At 40.6% G+C, this 20,677-nt stretch overlaps 4 protein-coding genes across 4 annotated transcripts; 3 read left to right on the top strand and 1 right to left on the bottom strand.

Annotated features, from left to right (window-relative positions):
• Positions 1-1,817: 1,817 nt before the first annotated feature.
• EAF01_000768 (uncharacterized protein) lies at positions 1,818-3,239 on the bottom strand (the record flags this gene model as incomplete). The annotated part of the gene is made up of 1 exon (XM_038909018.1): positions 1,818-3,239. The coding sequence occupies one exon, from the start codon at positions 3,237-3,239 to the stop codon at positions 1,818-1,820; it is 1,422 nt and encodes a 473-aa protein (XP_038775924.1).
• Positions 3,240-4,022: 783 nt separating this feature from the next.
• EAF01_000767 (uncharacterized protein) lies at positions 4,023-5,195 on the top strand (the record flags this gene model as incomplete). The annotated part of the gene is made up of 1 exon (XM_038909017.1): positions 4,023-5,195. The coding sequence occupies one exon, from the start codon at positions 4,023-4,025 to the stop codon at positions 5,193-5,195; it is 1,173 nt and encodes a 390-aa protein (XP_038775923.1).
• Positions 5,196-9,053: 3,858 nt separating this feature from the next.
• On the top strand, positions 9,054-11,427 carry EAF01_000766 (uncharacterized protein; the record flags this gene model as incomplete). The annotated part of the gene is made up of 5 exons (XM_038909016.1): positions 9,054-9,126; positions 9,191-9,288; positions 9,342-9,617; positions 9,685-11,240; positions 11,292-11,427. 5 exons carry the CDS (start codon positions 9,054-9,056, stop codon positions 11,425-11,427), a joined length of 2,139 nt encoding a protein of 712 aa, XP_038775922.1.
• An 8,284-nt stretch (positions 11,428-19,711) lies between these two features.
• On the top strand, positions 19,712-19,978 carry EAF01_000765 (uncharacterized protein; the record flags this gene model as incomplete). The annotated part of the gene is made up of 1 exon (XM_038909015.1): positions 19,712-19,978. The coding sequence occupies one exon, from the start codon at positions 19,712-19,714 to the stop codon at positions 19,976-19,978; it is 267 nt and encodes an 88-aa protein (XP_038775921.1).
• Positions 19,979-20,677: the final 699 nt, after the last annotated feature.

The raw sequence follows: 20,677 nt of genomic DNA, 5'->3' as shown, positions 1-20,677 counted from the left end.
TACAGAATACTAATCTTATAACTCTTGATATCCTAGCTTATTCTTTTATCCTAAGACTAATCCTCTAGGACATTATTAATCCTAATAAAGCTTTCTTGTTTATTATATTCTATCTTTCCTAGAACTTACTATTCTAAGAACTATATTCTAAATTTCTAAAATATCCTATAATTAATACTATATATATGCCTAAGGCTTTCTTTAGATGCTTAATATCCCCCGGTATACTACAGCTAAATCACTAAGGCCTATAATACCATTATAGCCTATAAGTCAGTGATTCTACAGTCTGTTACTAATCCGTTATAACAATTATAATATTAAGGGAACTAATTATAATAATAAAATTCTATTATTATAATAAAATAATAAAAATTCAATATTATAAGAAAAATTTCTTATATTCTTTATTTTCTTTATATAAGGAAGAATACTATTATAAAATAAAATAAAGAATTCTTTATTCAAAAAGAAATCCTTTATTAGCTCTTTATTCAAAATAATAATTCATTATTTTGAAAAATTTGAAATATCACGTGGAAGCTAGTCCAAATGCGGAATGACAGACGCAATATTAATTTTTCTTTATTATAAAATTGATTTGAAATCAATAAAGAAATTGATTTCAAATCAAAATATTGATTTCAAATCAGAATTTTCATGTACGCCACCTACGTATTATAGGCTGTATAGAGGGCAGGAAAAAAGCATAAATAAGTGGCTTAGGTCCCTGTATTCAGATCTTTTTCTAGAACCCACTTTTATATGTATTCAAGATTATATAATACAATAACAATTCAAGCTTCAATAATAATAGTAATTCTATTTATAAATTCTATAAGCCTAAGCTTCCCATATAGTACTATTATAGTACTATTCCCAATCCAGCCTAGTCAATCCCCTGCTAAGCGCATAACCTGCAATAATTTTTAAGATTAAAATATTAAATCAATTTGAAATCAAAATATCAAATTAATTTGAGATTAGAATATCAAATCAATTTGAGATTAAAATAATAATATTACTAAAAAAAAGTCGAGATTGAAATATCAAAAATATTAGTTGAGATTATTTTGGTTATATTCTCGACATTTGAGGTATCAATATATGGAATGATGCTATATGGGGTTATTATCATATCTTTTATACCTTGTTAGATAATGATATAGTTTATTGTACTATCTATTATACTATTCGTTCATTATAATTAAGCTTCATACTTATATATCTCTATAGTACTTTAATATATTCAATATAAGAGAGATGTAGAGATAAATCAATACATAGATGATTGAACTGAAGATGGATCAACACATAGATGATTAAATTAGAGATGAATCAATACATAGATGATTGAACTGAAGATGAATTAACATATAGATGATTAAACTAGAGATGAATGATTATTAGAAAGAAAAAAAAGAGAAAAAAAAGAGAAAAAAAAGAGAAAAAGAAACTTCAATTCGACAAGGTAGAGATGAGATGAAACACGAGTATGATGACACAGATGTCTAGAGAGATTGTGAAATTAGGGAGTTGAGAACTTCAAGGGGTTTGAGAATCAGGATATTGAGAATAAGAGAATCAGGGCATCACTTATTATGTATATATGTAAATGTGATAGAAATCTTGTCGTAAGAAGTAAATAAATTATGATATGAGAAGAAAAGATTATTAAGCGATACGTAATGAAAATCAGTTGAAGCTGAGAAAAATGGAGAAATCTTACCTCTTCTAGATCTGTACCTTGGACCCTTACGCCAGCACATGAATAGCAAAGAAGAAAAATGAAAAAGAGAAGAAACCAACCAAGAAACTCACCCCCCAAACCCCCCAAATCCCCTCCTCTCCCTCTCCCTCTCTTCCCTCACTTGCTTAACCTTCCACCTCCTCCCCTCCAAATCCAAAATATCCACCATAACCAAATCTCCCTCCCCATCAAACCTACACATGCCTCCACTCTCCTCTCCCCCACACCCCCCCGGCGCCATTCCCCACCTCCCACCCATCCCCTCCCTATCATCCTCCCCCACCCAAACATCCTTCCCCCCAACATCCCACTCATTCTCCCCCCAATATCTCCCTTGCATTACATTTTCCGGATGCGGGAAGATATACGTATTTCGACTGGGAATTTTCATCGGGTCGCCTTTCCAATAGCCGTTTGGACGGGGATAGAGGGTATTAGATGGATGATGCAAATCAGGATGAGGGCGCCACTCGGAATGGGTGCGCGGGAGTAACCAGCGGTAGAGAGTACAATCGTGGGATTTGTGGCCGGGGGAACGACAGAGTGTGCAGAGGGAAGAGCGGTAGCGGGCTTGGTAGAAAGAGGAGTCGGGGTGGGAGGGATGGTTTGGATTGGGAGTGGCGGGGTGAGTGAGATAGGGTTGGGGATGGGAAGATTGGGGATGGTAGTCGGGGGTATCGGGTTCGCGGGTGGAGTGTTGGGGTGGGTTTGGATACGGATTTTGTGTCTGAGAATACTGCGGTTCCGCATACTCAAACTCCATCTCCATCTCCGAATCAAAACGCTGTTCCGCATGTCCAAAGCTCACAGGCGGAACCTCGGTATAACTAGCCGTCCTAACTGGTGTTCCAGGAGGAGCCTGATATTGATTATATCCCGAATTAACTTGTCCATTTCCTTGCTCATCTTGCAAACTGACTCTCCTCCCACCCTTCGCACCCGGATTCGGATTACTAACCGGATGAAACCCCTCTTTCTCACAAGCATTATTCCAATGACCCGACTCTTTACATTTCCTACAAGGCCGATTAGGAAATTTCCCATTCGGGAAAAACTGTGTGATGTCCTCTCCAGTAGGCGCGGAACATTTCCCTGCATCCGAATCTGAGCTTGAGGTTGAGTCTCCTTGTGTATTACCTTTCTTATGATTCCCATTTTCACTCCCTCCATTCCTCGATTTCCAACTCCGACACTGATCTTCCCAATGATTTCCCCCACACTCTCTACACTCAGCCGAATCCCTACCTCTCTTTCCCTCTCCGGCAGGATTCTTGCGACAATCCGATTCCCAATGATATTTACCCTCGCAAATGCGACATTCTAAGAATTCTTGGGGTACCCTACCTTTATTTTGCGTTCCTTCATTGTCGCTATGGTTGTTTCTTCCCTTGGCTCTATTTCCTCCTTTCTTATCATTACGTCGGGGACTAGATTCATTAGCACCACCACCAGAATGGGAGTTCTTACGTCTGTTTTTATCATTTCCCATTTTTGCTATTGTGTTGCTTTTTTCTACTTTCGTGTGCTCCTGCGAGAATGATGAGAATATTTCTATGCGGCCAGCGCTAGTTTAATTTTATGAGGGTGTGATTGGTGTGATGAAATATATGTATAGATATGATAGTATAATGAACGATATACTTACTCGAGTTATTCTAGTTCTGTTGTATTAAAAAGATATGCGTGAGTAAAAGAATGGAATTGTTCAGCATCTGCATTGATGGAAGTATATGTATCTGTTCTTCAACAAAGAAGGACGAGTTCTTTATGACGAAAAACGAAAGGGGAAACAAATACATTGTGAGTTCTGTTCCTCGTTCATTGTTCAGTAAACAAGAACAAGGTCAAGGAATAATTCCTTTTTATATAACTAAGCAATGTTCCAGATTCTTTGTAAAGATTTACTTTTCCTTTCATGCTCTGTTCCAAATTTCTTTCTGTGTAGCTCATTCCCTAATGAACGCGATGTTAGTGGCATGATAGGGGAATAAAATTGTGTAGATATATTGCTTGGATAGTTTGACACTGTATAAGTGACATTGTTCTTGAATTCCAGAACAAGTGCTCGTAAAGTAGTATAAATGCTGCGTGATTCTGATGTGTATAGATCATCCATTCAATTCAGTCGCGGCCAAGTGTTCTCTCATATACAAACTCTATCCGACACGATAAATATTCGTAATAAGCTAGACTTCTATCAATACTCATCGTTTTATCACTAGAACTCAATTGTATCAGGAAATACTCGAACTACACACAAAACAATTGCAAGATGTCATCCTGGAATTTCACCGGTGTTGGTTTCGACAACATGCTTGAAGAACCATCTTGGGCCTTTTCTCACTTACCTCTTAACAACAGCTCAGAGTTTATTCTCGAAGCTCCAAGAGAGGGAGAGGAAGAATTCGAAACAATCCCACTAGACCATATGTATGATGGAGATGAAGAAGATTCTAACGAGGATGATTTGGATGATTTACTTATCCAACTCGAACAGCAGGAAAGATTAACACAAGAACTTTACAGTCGAGCAAAAGATAGCGAACAACCAAACTCCCTAAGCAACAGCTCAGACTACTCACGAGAATCTTCCTTCAACTTCCAAGGTCCTCCTCCAAGAATTAATATCTCTTCAAACATTCGCCAAACTACATTCGTTGTCGGCAACAATCAAGATATCGAACAGAAAGGTAAAGAGAACGCCCCCAGGATATCCGAGGTGCCCCGTGGAAAAAAGCGAGTCCAAGTCCCCTTACTTAAACTCGATTTACCATCTCCAATTGATTTTGGCAAAGTATTTTCTCCAAAAACTTCTGAAACCACGGACAACGACTTTGTTCCCAATATGTTGGAAGGTTTTGAGACTATGAACTTTGGCGAATTGATACAAGACTACGAATCTGGCGAAATTTTGCACCCAACCGAAGCCCAAAGATTCCGCTGCGACATCGAAGACCCGGAAAAATTCAGCATGGAACCTCATTGGTTCCACGACACTAAATACACGAGGTGTTGGTGCATTCATTGTATTCAATATCGAAAAACACAATCCACAGGTGAGCAGATGGAAGCGCATGATTACAATTACCATTGCATCTGTTCTTCTTGCTCAAAGCTTTATCACGAAACCCTGCCTAAAGGTCACTACTGTAATTGTCGCACTTGTGCTAATGTTAGTGAAGACCTAGGTCTTACAGATCAGAATGAAGCATTTGCTGAACTCCAAAAACAGATCCAGCTCCAATCACCCGAACGACAAATTCAAGATTCAGAACAACTTGTTACTGAGACGCCACAGAAGTTACCGTCAGACCTTCTTTGTGAGGAGTCTGCAACAATTGCAAGTGAATCCATTGGCGGCCCCTCAGAATTACTTGGCATGATTCGTGAGCACTTATGGTTGGATTCTGATTGTAGTACAATTGGTGATTTCGATGAGGAGTAGACTTTTTCATTATGACTTTTCACATGGTTAAATAAGGTAAGCCGTAGATATATCCTGGTGATATACCCTGCGCGGAGAAAGATAAACCCATGGAACTCTGGCAACAAGAAAACCCCCCAAAACAACCAAAAAAAGTACTGATTTACAAAAAATGATTTTCCCCAATGACTTAGGAAGAGTGAAATAGATAGACAATTTGTGATGGTAGCAAAATGACCTCTTCGGTAGAGGGAGGGCAAATAGATAATGAATATTTCTTTGTTCCCACAGGATAAAAATAGACCTATCGAAGAACACCCCAGTTAACTTGATTGGAACAATAAAAAACATACTTAGACGGGAAATTATCCGGTGCTCGCGCCAAACCTAGACATGGAGATTCTATTTCCATTTTATTGGTTTCAATTTGTGATGTGGAGAATGAGCTTGCGGATGCATACTCTCAAATAAGATGAAGAGCAAACGCAACAAGCTTTTCGGGGACTCGAGACTAACAGAATAGGACTCGCTGCGCAGGAACTAAATTCTTTGTACTCGACCAAAGAAACGATAGAAACTATGTTCGTTGTCTGAAAAGAATTGATTTGATTTCGGGTTTTCGGACAATCATCCCGTTCGTCTAGATAAATGTTCAAATTGAGTTTCCAGAGGGAAAATTGCATCAACTCATTTTTGTGGATGTTTTGTAGCATCACTGGATTTCTGTTGGAAAAACAAACTTTTCTCAATCTCAAAATCATGCATCTTGAGGGTAAAACCCCACGAGTTTGCATTATCTTTGAGAACAATGAGTCAAAACTTTTGGGCTGCACCTAAATGCAGGTACTTGACTGCCTAGAGATCCCAAAGTTCACCATGGTACTTGCACAGTGAGCGTTAACAGGTTTATTAGATGAAGGAAGGTATCAACACATCTGCATCGCCAACGAATACATAGCCACTTCGGAAATGGTACATTACTGACTTTTTTGATCGACATGAAGTAAATCAGTCGGGGAAAAAAAATATGTCTCAATGCCCAATATAGAAGCGATTGGTTCGAAGAGAGCCTAGGGATGCATGGCATGTTGACATGCGTTTTATTTTCGTAATAACCCTCGCTGATAGAGGCGCTTAGCAGCGTCAAAGCATAGAGAAAAAGGTTAACCAGGGTGACTCGGATACTTCTCTTGTTGTTTGTTCGGTGAAGTGAAGGGATGTTTTTTCCCCAAATTTTTGTTGATGACAGGCAGTGTCTCTCGTGCTTCTCGTTCATTTTTGCGATATTCTCAACGAGTGACGCCTAAACTTGCTGGGGGTTTATTGTTGGGCTGAAGAATTGTGATGAGAGTGATGAGCGATTCGGGCATGATAGGAACTGAAGACAATTTTAAGGATGTAAGATTATTATTAATATGAAATATGAAGAAGAAAGATTCTTCACTCTTGTGAATCCCATCAAATATCGCGGGATTGCCGATGAAGCTTTGAAAAGCCATGGGTCTTGACCAAAAGAGACCGGACCGATCTAAGGATTCAAGGGACCAAGATTTGAGACCTTAAATAAGCATCAGGTGACTATGAACGGATTAGCTGCATGAAATTTTGATCTGGGGGGGGGGGGAGGAGGAGGGGGGTTTTCAACTTTCTTAAGCAAAATGTGGATTTGTGGAAGTGGATCCCAAACGCGGAGTATGTTCAAAGAGTTTGTGGCCGAATTAAAGCGGATCCATGGTGAAAGGATCATCGCTGGAAGGCAAGAGAGAAGAAAGGAGATTGGATATCTGGAGACTTGGAGATTTGGAGAAGTGGGATGGGGTGGAATGGTTATTTTTTCTTTTCTTTTTAGGTGGAGATTTACGCAGTTGTGTGGTATTCTTGAAATTGTGTACCTAGGGAGATGTGTTGTGCATGTGTTTATGACAACAATGGCAGGGTGGCATGGGAAAGTGGTAAACATGACGATTAGGGAGGACTCTCAGTCTCTCACTGAGCATCATGTCGATAGAGATGCATGAGCTGACCCGATGGGATTGAACGTGTTTGCCTTTTGGAGGGTATACGTTTGATGATTGGGAATGTTTGACTAGGGTTCAATATCTCATTGCTTTGGTAAGAAAGGTAAGAGGACCGAGAGAAGGAAGAGACGGAAGAGACGTAAGAGTAAGAGACGGAAGAGACGTAAGAGTAAGAGACGGAAGAGACGTAAGAGGACTAAGAGAACTAAGAGAACACATACTTCGCACTGTGGCATACATGAGATTCCTGGGAGCCAAGAAAGGTATCGTGTAGATAGTAGCCTAGATAGTAGCCTGCCTGGGGTAGACCGTATACGGATATGGTGGTTGCTAGTATCGTAATGGAAAGGAAAGGAAAGGAAAGGGAAAAAAAGTTGATTTGCTAGTGAAAAAGGAATACCGTACCGATGTGTAGGTACTAGGTAGGCACTGATGGGTGCTCTCCTTGTAAACCGTCAACCATCAACCCCGCACCGATTTGCACAAATTCGAATCCATTGGCACATTCGTGCATATATCGAAAGAGTTTAACCCTTTGTGAAGAATTAGCAAGAAGTGACCGGATTGTGACGGAAAAGGGAGACCACGAAGAGGTGTTTGCAGGAGCGACGACATACCGAGTATAGTCACATATCTATTATCTACACAGGCGCTTTGCTAAATTGCTTTTATTGCTTGCTTGCAGTGCTTCAAGATCCCGTCTGCGTCATGTTCAACATGTTCAACATGTTAAACAAGGATTCAGAGGATTGAGAGGTTTGAGAGGTTTGAGAGGTTTGATCTTAAACATTTCCAGAGTAAAGCGCCTCCTCCGGTTTCCCCCCAATGTGCCCATATCGGCGGGGGGAATAACCAATCAGATAGCCCATACCCCTCCAGATCCCATATAACAATTCCATCATGCTACCGTATGTAGCTTAGGGTCGTGTCATGGCTGAAATAGGAAAAGCTTGGACCCCGACCAACATCTGGGCCAACCTTCCGATTTCTTTTTTATCGCTCGATACCGGGAAAGGGAAATTGGAGAGACAAAAACTGGTGAGATATCTTCCAATCTCAATCTTCCAAAAATTCAACCATTTCTTCTTCTCAATTCATTCATTCCATCGTAATCGTTAGGTGGCCAACGACGTGTACACGGAAGCAGAAGGGAATTTTTTTTTATAAAAAAATTCTTCACTTATTTGTTGTACAATCCATTATCCATCTTGTCAGTCTGTATATTAGCCTCGGGCTTATCATATATCATCCATCTCATAGTTGTCTGATCAACTTTCTACCCATCCATCCATCCACGCATCGATCCATCCATCCACAATCACCATCTCAAGAACGAGTGGGAGCCAATTGAACCCCGTCGTAAGTATTTCCGCCCAAAGAACCAATTTCAAATTCACTGCCAGAGTATGGAGGGGTTACGACCACTGCCCTCCTACGTGACTGGTGTTTCTTTCTCTTCCCTATGATCTGTACAACAACACCAACAACAAGCAGAGGTCATTCGTACACCCAGATTGACATACGGTAAACGCTAATGCAGTTGTGGGGAAAGCTCTCTTAGTTCTACCATTCCCATAAATTTCGTCAGAGGAGCTCCGAGCTTCCTTCCTTGATCACCACACAACAACTCTCATCCAAGAAGACTCAAAACTTGATTAGAAAGAAGCATCCAACAATTGTTATTTGCAGTAGCAGTATCTCTTCTACATTACACATACGTTCTGCCTTCCCATCATACAAACTTTTTGGATCTTCAACTTTGTTTACCATCCTCTCAAATATCTGCAAGCCTGCAGTTTCCCATCCACCCCCACTTTAACAACTGATTCACATAGCGACATCTGTCGCAACCTGAGTCAAGATGTCGGGAAAAACAAACCGAGATGTCAAAAATCACTTTCTCTTTGAGATAGCCACCGAGGTTGCTAATCGAGGTGCGAAACAACCCTTCATGGCAAAGAATGTGAAGAAGATCTACTGACGTTCTCCCTTTTAAAGTTGGTGGTATCTATTCCGTCATCAAATCAAAAGCCCCAGTCACCACAGCAGAATATGGAGACCGATACACTCTCATCGGTCCTCTCAACAGGCAATCGGTAAGTTCCAAGTATTAAAATCATTTTTGGGAAGCATGGCTCACATTTGATAGGCGGCCGTCGAAGTCGAGGCATTAACACCAACGAACCCCCACCTTGCAGCAACGATAGAAGCTATGGAAGAACGAGGAATTCAAATGGTATATGGCCGCTGGTTGATTGAAGGTGCTCCACGAGTTCTCTTGATAGACACCAAGAGTGCCTACAGATTTTTGGATGAGTGGAAGGCCGACTTGTGGAATACTGCTGGAATTCCATCTCCGCCTGGTGATGACGAAACCAACGAAGCAGTTGTCTTCGGTTACTTGGTTGCGTGGTTCTTAGGAGAGGTGAGTGCATTTGCATTGCATAACGCCATGCACATTGATTGATTGCTAAAAACTAACACGTCTACAGTTCGTCGCACATGAAAAAGAAAAGGCCGTCATCGCACATTTCCACGAATGGCTCTCTGGTGTCGCGCTTCCTCTCTGCAAAAAGCGCCGTATCGATGTTACTACTATTTTCACTACCCACGCAACTCTCCTAGGAAGATATCTCTGTGCAGGATCAGTCGACTTTTACAACAACTTACAATGGTTTGACGTGGATGCCGAGGCCGGAAAACGTGGTATTTATCACAGATACTGCATAGAACGTGCAGCGACCCATTCTTGTGATGTCTTCACCACTGTTTCACACATCACAGCATATGAATCCGAGCATCTCTTGAAGAGAAAGCCAGATGGTGTTCTTCCCAATGGTCTAAACGTCACCAAATTCTCTGCCATGCACGAGTTCCAAAACTTGCATCAACAAGCAAAGGAGAAAATCCACGATTTCGTCCGAGGTCATTTCTATGGACACAACGATTTTGATCCCGAAAACACACTTTACTTCTTCACCGCAGGACGATATGAGTACAGAAACAAGGGTGTTGACATGTTCATAGAGTCATTGGCTCGTTTGAACCACCGCCTCAAGTCCGCTGGATCAAAGATGACCGTTGTCGCATTCATCATTATGCCAGCACAAACCCAATCATTGACTGTCGAAGCTCTCAAGGGACAAGCCGTCATTAAATCATTACGTGACACAGTTGATGTCATTGAGCGCGGTGTCGGAAAGAGAATCTTCGAGCGTGCTCTTAAATGGCATGAGGGTGAAGTGATGCCTGATGAGAAGGATTTGATTACTAGTCAAGATCGTATCCTTCTCCGCAGACGTCTGTTTGCCATGAAGAGACATGGACTTCCACCGATCGTCACTCATAACATGGCAAATGATTCCGAAGATCCAATTTTGAACCAGATCCGCAGAGTCCAATTGTTCAATCATCCTTCGGATCGTGTGAAGGTCGTTTTCCACCCAGAGTTCTTGAACTCTGCTAACCCAGTTCTACCAATGGACTACGATGAGTTTGTAAGAGGTACTCATTTAGGTGTCTTCTCTTCCTACTATGAACCATGGGGCTACACACCAGCAGAGTGTACAGTCATGGGTGTGCCAAGTATCACAACCAACTTGTCAGGTTTCGGTTGTTACATGGAGGAGTTGATTGAGAACTCGACGGATTACGGTATTTACATTGTGGATCGTAGAATGAAGGGTGTCGATGACTCGGTGAACCAACTTACCAGTTACATGTTTGATTTTGCTGGCAAGAGCAGACGTCAACGTATCAACCAAAGAAATCGCACCGAGCGATTAAGCGATCTTCTTGACTGGAAGCGCATGGGAATGGAGTACGTGAAGGCAAGACAATTGGCATTAAGAAGAGCATACCCTGCATCGTTCGATGGCGAAGAAGAGGATGATTTCATTCCTGGTGTGGAACAAAAGATCTCCCGTCCATTCTCAGTACCTGGATCCCCAAGAGATAGAACCGGTATGATGACACCTGGTGATTTCGCCAGTCTGCAAGAAGGTCGTGAAGGTTTGAGCACGGAGGATTATGTTTCCTGGAAGCTTCCGTAAGTCCCCCCCAAGAATGATTAAGATGATCAGTGCTGATAATTCAATAGTGAAGAGGAAGACCCAGATGAGTACCCATTCCCACTCACCCTCCGAACGAAGAAACCAAACGGATCTCAGAGCCCATATGGCGGTGCACAAAGCCCATCGGAGTATGCCATAACCAATGGGAACGGGATGAAGTAAATATCAAGCACAAGAAAATGGTTAGAAATGGTGAATAAAGGAAGGAAATAAATGGACCAGGATGACTGGAGGCAAATTACGAGGACGATAAATAATCATGTACCAAAATGTCTATACTGCTTTTCTGTTTGCATTTCTGCGTTGCTATTATGCTACTTGTATCTCTGCGCCACGCTACCGCTTGCAATTGCATATTCAATACCCTCTTCGTTGTGAACGTTGGTGGTTTTATTTATGCATGGGAATGGGTCGCAAGTATATTTGCGTTTATCATATTAGGTATCAGGAGACTTTTTGAACAAGAAGAAAAGGATTTCGATGATGGGTAAATGAAACAAAGCAATATATAATTGGAAGGAAGGAAGGAGGAAATGTATGATGTAATTGAAAAGGAAAAGCGTGGTATTTTTTTTATCTTTTTTTATTATTCTTGATATTCATTCAATATAGCTTTAAAGTTTAAGAACCTAGGTATATTTGAATGAAAGTATGATATGGAAAGATTGATGAAGAGTTTTACAATTTGCTTGTGGTGTTATTGGAGCTGAAGTTGTTGAGTTTGAGTGCTCGAGTTCGCGTGCTTGTGTGAGTGCTTGAGTACTTCTTGGGGAGATGTGGATGTATCTGGTGATCCGTTTATGAGATGAGAGGGATTTAGATGGGTGACGAGATCAATGCAGGTGTATGTAAATGAGAGAGTAGGTGAATAAATATGTATCTCTGATTCTTACTGTGAGGGATGAGATGGAGCGGTGGTGTGATGGATGAGATGGAGTGTGGTGTGTATGATGGGTTTGTGGACTTTGAAGAGTATGTGTGGTTTGGAGAGTGTGTGTGGTTTGGAGAGTATGTGTGGTTTGAAGAGTATGTGTGGTTTGGAGAGTGTGTGTGGTTTAGAGAGTGTGTGTGATTTGGAGAGTGTGTTTGATGTGAAGAGTGTGTTTGATTTGAAGTGATCTGAAGAGTATGTATGATTTGAAGAATATGATCTGAAGAGTATGTATAATATGAAGAGTATGTTTAATTTGAAGTGATCTGAAGAGTATGATTTGAAGAGTATATATAATCTGAAGAGTATGATCTGAAGAATTATGTTTGAGAGAATATCGTTTGGGAATGGAATTTTGGGGATTAGGGGGGATTAGGGGGAGGGGGGTTAGGGTGGCGGTTATGAATTTGAGGAACATGGATTTGGGAAGTATGGATTTGGGGAATATCAGCTTGGGAGAAGGTTGTGATGTTGGGGAGGATGATTCGGAGAGAGTATGGGAGGGTATACGAAGTAAGAGATAATGTGGATCAAATTTTGGGGGAAATACAGGAAAATTGGTGGGGGGATGTTTGAAGATGAGTGGATTGGAGATAAACGGCCTGGTTTGGTTTGGGTTGTGATGAGGGTGATGGTGGGGTTGGTGGAATGTATGATATACCTAGGTAATCGTTCATGTAGAAGAGGTGGTTTGATGACTTGGTGGGGTAGAGGGGTAGGTAGCTGGGTAGTTGGGTATGTATGGTTTGTATGGTTTGTGTAGGTATATAGGGTTGGGTTGGATTGGACTTGAATTGATCGAGCTTGGGGATTTGGCGATGGAGGGAATAGGAGAGGGGAGAGGGGAGAGGGGGAAATCTGTGGAGGGGAGGGGGTACTATGAAGGAAAGGGGGGAAAGATAAGAAAAGGAATAGGAATAGGAATGGAATAGGAAAGGTGAGTTGAGCGAGTAAATTTTTTGGAGAATGGGAGAATGGGGATGTAACAAGATTTAAAGGAAACGGGGAATGAAACGAGATGAGGAGAAAGGGGAGAAAATAATTATCGCTTAGTAGTTTGGTACCCGGGTAGATATTAGATATTAGATATTAGATGTTAGATGAGTATACGGAGTTACTATTTCTTTCACTGATTTCTTTCTTTCTTTCTTTCTTTCTTTCTTTCATTTATCTTATTCTACTTAGGTATTTTTATAATGAAAGTTATCGAATCTACTCACCGTATATGTAACGCTTTTCCAACTAAACCTTTATTTATTTTCCTTTTTCTACCCTACTTAATTTATTATATTATAGAACAAAACTCAAATTTATATTATAAAAAGATTTGAAATTAATGAAAATATTAATAAAAAAGATAGTTTATTTTTAATTCTTTTTGATATAGTTTTATGAAGAGTTAAAGTTGAAGTTCTTAAAATTTTCAGAAAAATCGTTTATTTTGTAGGGGAAAAACATTACAAGTTAGAAATTCTGAACTTTTTCAACTAAAAGCTTATATAAATCTTTGATAAAAATGTTTAAAAATAAAGTATAGATTTTAATATATTCCAATATATTCAAATTATGAATCTTGAGAATTTCAATTCGATATATAATTGATTGAAATAGTAATCTTATATTTTAGTTTATGTAAGAAAATATAAATTTTGTAGGGATTATATTACAAAACATCACAGTGTACGATAAGTAGGTTCTAGAATTCTTACGTAGTTTTTTGATTCTTATAATCCAAGATGTAAGTTGAATTAGGTGAGACAGGATTAGATCAGATTAGATGTGATTAAATTAGACTGGATTAGACTTGAGATTCATACCGAGGGAGGAGAGGGGAAGGGAAGATAGAAGATATGTGAGGACTCTCTGAAGCGATTTTCTAAAATTTTCTAACACTTATCACGAGGGATAATAAGAAGATCTCCGATTCGAGAGGAGATGACAAAGGAAAAAAGTCAAGAAAAAGGCGAGGACGAATGTATAATGAGACACACTCTCATACTCATACAAATCTTTCCATTCTCGAACAGAATATTCACGCTTGATTACCTAGGTATCGATGATGGATTTGTGAGGTAGACGGGATAGGATGGAATGGAATGGGATGGAATAATCCATCTTGAACTAGGTATGGAGTATTAGATTTCTTTTGTTTAGGGGATGTTGATGAGAGGGGGGATAGGATTAGTGGATGAGTTTGTGAGGTAGATGGGATGATATGTGGTAGTGTTTTCTTGAGAGGGGTTTGGGGGGGAGAGTGTGTGTTCATGATGAATGATGGGTGATGAGGGATAAATATAAAAATTTGTATTAGAGAATAGCTAGATATACCATCTCTTCTCTACTGTATTCATTCTCTCGGGTTGAGTTCAAGATAATAAAGTAGATAGAGTAGAAAGAAAGATTGATAATATACACAGGACATTGGTTATAAGACGGGAGCTAAAAGATATACAATCCCAAACTCAACGAATAAACACATCACAAGAAATGATTTGGAAATTTATTACATATATTACAGGCTCATAGTGAAGTTATAGATGCGGTGGTATGGATAGTATTCTTACTTAGTCTATAGTACGGAGCTTATATAAAACAAAGAAATCTAGACATTCAAAGGTTTTGCTAGTAGAGAAAGGAGAATATACAAGGAGAGGGAGATAAAGAAGAGTCAATTAAGTGTAATTATATTCTATCTGCATAATACATAACCTTGATTTCTCATCTCGATAAATATTCTAGCATTCTCGCTCAAGGGGTAGCGGTGGGATCTCTACGGATTGAAGATAAGAATTCAAGAGGAAGAAGGGAAAAGGGGGGAGAAAGTAAAAAGATAGATGTGGAAATGCCGGAGACGCATACTTTAGAGAAGAGGTGAGTAAAATAATTAAACAGGAATAAAGTTTGATGGATGGATGCTCAATATACTGATATATCATATTCAATTGTTTTCGCGAAAGAGAATGAGAGGAGAGAAAGAAATAGGGGTAATTTGTAAATTTTCTTCGGAAGACAGAGTGGAAGTGGTTTCCATCATGCTGATACCGAACCTACATAAGATTTTGCTGAGATACAGCATTCTGATGTAAGCCCGTCCGTTTTTTTTCATTTAGGGGATCCTTGATATGCCTCCTGATATCTTCAAACAACTCCTCCAGTGTATGTATATTTAGATAGGTATAAAAAAGCCCGCAGATGTGGATTGGTATATTGACGCTTTAATTTATTGGTCCATTCCTCATGGTGGAGATAGATGTATAAAGAAACATAGGTGGGTAGGTAGGCTGGTGAATTCGGTGCCATAGGTCGAGTGATGTGTGTGCGTGCGTGTGCTTCAAACAATGGAGTTTCGCATTTGCGCCGTTTCTGCAGATGAAGAAGTAGGATGATGATTAGCCAATTTCATCGCAAAGTATTGTATGAAGATTTGGGGATAGATACTCAACGACTCGAGCGTGGAGAGATGTTGGAGGATATCACACTGCTATGAGTCGATCATTTGTGATGACACTAGACGAGAACTGTAAGAATTTGTAGAATGGCAAGGAATAACCAGATGCGAGCATTGAGATGTATGAAGTGAATATAAGATGGAGGCACAACAGAGATGGTGGGATTAGATGGAAATCCTCCAACTCCCGCCAATTCTCTACATCGCAGACTTTGAAGTTGATGCCTAAAATGGAGGGTAAGTTGAATTGCAAGGCAGAATGAATGTGTATGATCGGTGGCTGTGGTGGCTCATGAAGTCTGATAAAATCAATAGACACTCAAGAACCTCTTTGGATACAAAAGCATTGAAAGCATCAAAGTTCAATGAGAACTTTTCGGGGACAAGGTACGACCCTGGCCTTGACGTGCTCAAAATCATCATAGTCGCCCTGAGCAATGTGATGGATGTTCTCATCACGATCAAGGGGGGCAAGTAACACTCGTCAATGCCAATGTAGGTGACCCATCCCTAGATGATGATCATCGCGATAATAACAGTACACAATGACGGAACAACCAAGCTTCTCGCATCAGATGCAGCTGCAGCTGCAATTGTATATTCCAATTACTTTAAACGGCAATATCAACTCTTTGTGGAATGATATTTGCATCATATCAACGGATACTTCCCTAGCATATTACAATGCAAATAACAATGATCCAACGTGAGTGGACTTGGTCGTCGCAAAGTGGGTCACATGATAAAACATCGAGATTGAAATTTCCAAGATTCTCAACTTACGTCACAAGGATTTCTTGCTGCACAAGGTATATCGGCTAGGACTATGTACTCCGTTACCCATAAGACGTACATGCAGAGAAATTAATGAACGGAAGACATTAAGTCTCGACTCTCGACGCACAGTCTGGTCTGTGAATATGTGGCGCCTATTCATCCTAGAGGTAGATCATTGAATTGTATCATATCAACCCCTATGAAAGATGTTTAGAGGCGATGCATGTAAGCATGCCATCATTGTTCTGTTTTTTTCGTCTGACATGTGGTGACTTTTGATGTCATGGGCTCACAGGTTTGTGAAGTAATGATGATGAAATGGCGATGATGAGCTGCAGCCTGCATTGCTGTAGGTAATGAGAGCTGTGAGGTAATTGAAAAGTGGCAACACGAGTTGCATTTGCAGTGGGCAGTTTAATGGTCAGGTTACTTTAATCTGATAACCCTAATGTGACCCATGAAACACCATGTATACCTACTAAACATTCCTCATTGATAATTTGAATGGGATGCAAGACAGGGAGAATCGGCTCAAAGCTAAATCTATCAAGAAATTTAAGCCCCAATGACATAGTTTGCCACAGAAGCCCAGCGGAATCGAACAAGGGATCTGTTCCGTCGCCCTACCTCGTCATTTTCGAGAGGTGTAATGCAGGAGTGTTTTGTTCGAATGTTATGAGCCAGCGCCGGTAGATTGTTTCAACTGAATGAACGTTCTCGAATGAATTTGGAATCTCAACCGATGATCGTGAGTGGACGCAAGAGGCTACTGAAAAGGAAACATCAAAAAGACCGGGAGAGGGCGTGGATCAATCATTCAACGGTGCCACACATGTAGCCTCGTAGGGAAAGGGACGTTTGTGCTATGGCAAGCATGGCCCGCTTGTCAAGAAAGACATCGAAGATTTGGAAGGGATGCAGTGCAGTGATACCATAGCAACAGCTTCAGCCTTCAGTATACAATAGTGGGGAGAATATGGATGACCCAGTAGCCTTTCCAAAAGCAATTACGGAGACACACCTCCAAGGAACATTGCCGCAAGCGAGGGACAAAAAGTAACCTTACAGTACCATCATAATTGTCTCGGCCCTCGAATAATATGCATCCCATAGGATTTCGATACAATAGAAGTATGGGGAAATCAAATGGGGAATCGAGGTTCTCAGAGTCTTTGAGATAATTCATTGAGCGGAGGATAACATTCCCCTTTCACTATTCAAAGCCGAATCTTCTAAACCATCGTACCGATATTCGGTCCAATGAACCTCGCCGAGTCGAAATGAATGATGAATCAAACGGGTGATATGCAGGTCGTGAATCATTTGGTTACCAATGTCCTTGACCCGCCTATACTGTTCCTCTGTCTTTTCCCCCGAATCAAATGAATAACTTGATGATTATGAATAACCTAGTCGTCCCCTTCTTGGCGAAATGACAAAAGTGTACCGAAATAGAGGCCTAGTGGTTGAACGCCGAACAGACTCGAGGTCAGTCGGCCAGTTGCAAGTTGCAGACAGTGCTTGATTGATGGATATTGATGATGATGATGACGATGATGATGAAAATGATATAATGATCGGCGGGGGCGGCCGCACAAACCAACATAACCTGCATGGAATTTGATGACATCAGCAACCAATATTACAACTCAATTCGACGCAATTATCCATGACTCTCCATTAATCATAAGAATGTCACGATTTGATTGGTGAAGTTGACGAGAATGATGAATCCATCCGGTGTTGTGGTTTTTTCCCACTTTCCGGTACTTGGGAGGAATAGGAGTCAGAGTGTGACCCTTGAATTGAACTGTGAGCATGACATCGGTTTCACCTAGAGAATGGAATGGGACCGAGACAATGACATCTATCTGTCTACCTGGGAGTCTAGGTATTTGCAGACTCACTCTAAGTATCTCCTCTGGAGTCTGTAGATGTCTTTGAGTCTAATTTCTCTCCATAATTTCTCAATAACGATGCGTCTTTGCGTACTCTAATTCCTTCTAGCCTAGATAGGCATGCTTTGAAGTATGCGTCTTGATTCTGGACTCTCTCATCTCGATGGTCTGGCTTTCGGATTTGGCTGCTTTGCTTGTATGTAAGGTTATGTATGGACAGATCATCGGAGCAATCAGCTTGGTAGGGATTTTCACTATGACATCTACATCTCTGATCAACATCTCACAAGTCTGGGGTAGAATAATTTGATGATCTCTTTTGCACATGCCCTATTCTCCTATTCCTCTCCCTTGGGATGAGTGACACAACCAATTACGATCAAAGAACGTGGATGTGATTGTAATTGGTGGAATTCTCCCGAGGAAGTTGATATCGATATTGTTTCGATTGTGAAATTTGAGTTATTTGTTTTGTGATCTGTATTATTGCTTAAATGGTTAAAGTTTTTCGAAAGCTTGCTGCATTGTCATGGATTCCATGTTAGCAACAATATTGGGAACATCAATTTTAGGTTCTCGTGAATGGGATTTTGGAAAATGGGGAGTTGGGAACTACCCAGTTCCTCACGACTCGGTGAAAGTCTATCCAGTATAGGTAGAATTCCTCATTAGTTTGTACTACTCGAGTAATTGCAGTCTAGTAGATCTTTCGATTAGATTATCTGGCTAGTGAGTTCGTACATGAGGTAGTTTTCTAAAGTACGTGCTAGCCACTTTGGTAACAATTGTGTATTCTTTATCAACCTCGTTTCAATAACCTCATAGGTTGAGAACTGGCCAACGCTTCCCGTCCACGCATGACGCTTGTCTCATGTCACGATCTGCAGGGTCTTGCCTCATTTGGAAGTTGACCATTTTTTTCTTAACCGTCTGGGAGCCTTGACCTCGGGCTCACTACCATACCTAACTAGATACTTGGATTGGATTGGATGATAAGCAAGTATGATGCATATTGAATTCAAGGATCTCTTCATCGACACCCCAAAATCCTACACTATGAACTTTTAGCTCCGTCCTCCTGTTTTTCAAATTTCAGGGTCTAACAGTTCACTAGTTCACTAGTCCCGTAATCTACTAGTCAGGTAGTAGGAGGTCAGGTAGTCTATCTGTAATCTAAATTTGAGGGGAAGCAGAATGTATATATTTGCTTGAGACCTCATGACACTTCATTCTCTATCATACAATCATCCAGCTTCAAATCTACACACAATCAATCAAAACAACCAACCAAACGCTCAACAACAACAACAAACACAAGCCTTACAACACCTCCAAGCAACTAGAACTTCAAATTCAAATCTTCCATCTTCAAAAATCGATATTTCCACCAAAATGTCTTCCTCAACAGCCTCATATCCTTCCAACGGCTACATGTCCCACGAAGAACACGAAAGCTCTCCAGAAGCCTTTTCTCTCTTTGACTACGCTAGATCTATGCACGAGCACACCAAAAAACAAATGGAAGCTGCCGACAAATCCGCACGCCGAAGAAGTGCCAATTCTATGGGGTCAAACACACACGCCACATTGAGAACCGGTCACGATGCCACCACTTCCATGGATAGCAGCAGTAGCAGTTCAAGTTCTGGTTCGCGATAAAAAGATCTCTATTTCCAGAAATTCATTCACACATGCATGGCGGGAGAAGATATTTCACGACATTGTTTTGCTGGAAGAACAATGTCTCTGAGATGAGTCTGGTGCATACAACATTTCACGACGTCCGAAACGGTTTTCCTCTGGTGTCGGTAATTTTTCATACATAACGTATACGAGAATACTCGTACGGGACGGCATGGCACGGATTTTGGGGAAATAGCATTTATACACGACGATGCGGCGTTTTAATACATGGGATTTTGGGATATATCTTGTATGAATAGCATTTGTTTGAGCGAGGGAGTTAGGAGGAGTGATGGGTGGCTGTGTGACGATATTCTCAAGGACGATGGATTTTTGAGGAGAGATTAGTTTGAATGATCTGCGAGGAATTGAGTCAATGTCGACTGGTGATAGGGAGACGGTTGATGAACTGGTGGATTATTATCAATACTATATCTTCATCCACATAGATATCCACATGAGAATTGCATTTTCCAGTGATACTTAAGCTTGTATGAATTCCATTCACGAATAACAAAATCGCCAAAATCTCTCGAGTTTCAAAAAGAGTTAAACATTCTTCACCCTCGACTTTCACAGCCACACCTTTATTTAATCCACGAACCCAAATCTCCACTCAAACTTTAACTTTTCCCATTTCTTTTCTTCTCTCACCCCTATTACCCATCACCACCT

The sequence above is a fragment of the Botrytis porri genome (assembly GCF_014898465.1).
Source record: "Botrytis porri strain MUCL 3234 chromosome Unknown BPOR_001, whole genome shotgun sequence".
NCBI classification, from domain to species: Eukaryota; Fungi; Ascomycota; class Leotiomycetes; order Helotiales; family Sclerotiniaceae; genus Botrytis; species Botrytis porri.
Note: the sequence above shows the minus strand (reverse complement) of the source record. Positions and strands in the feature narration are given on the sequence as shown.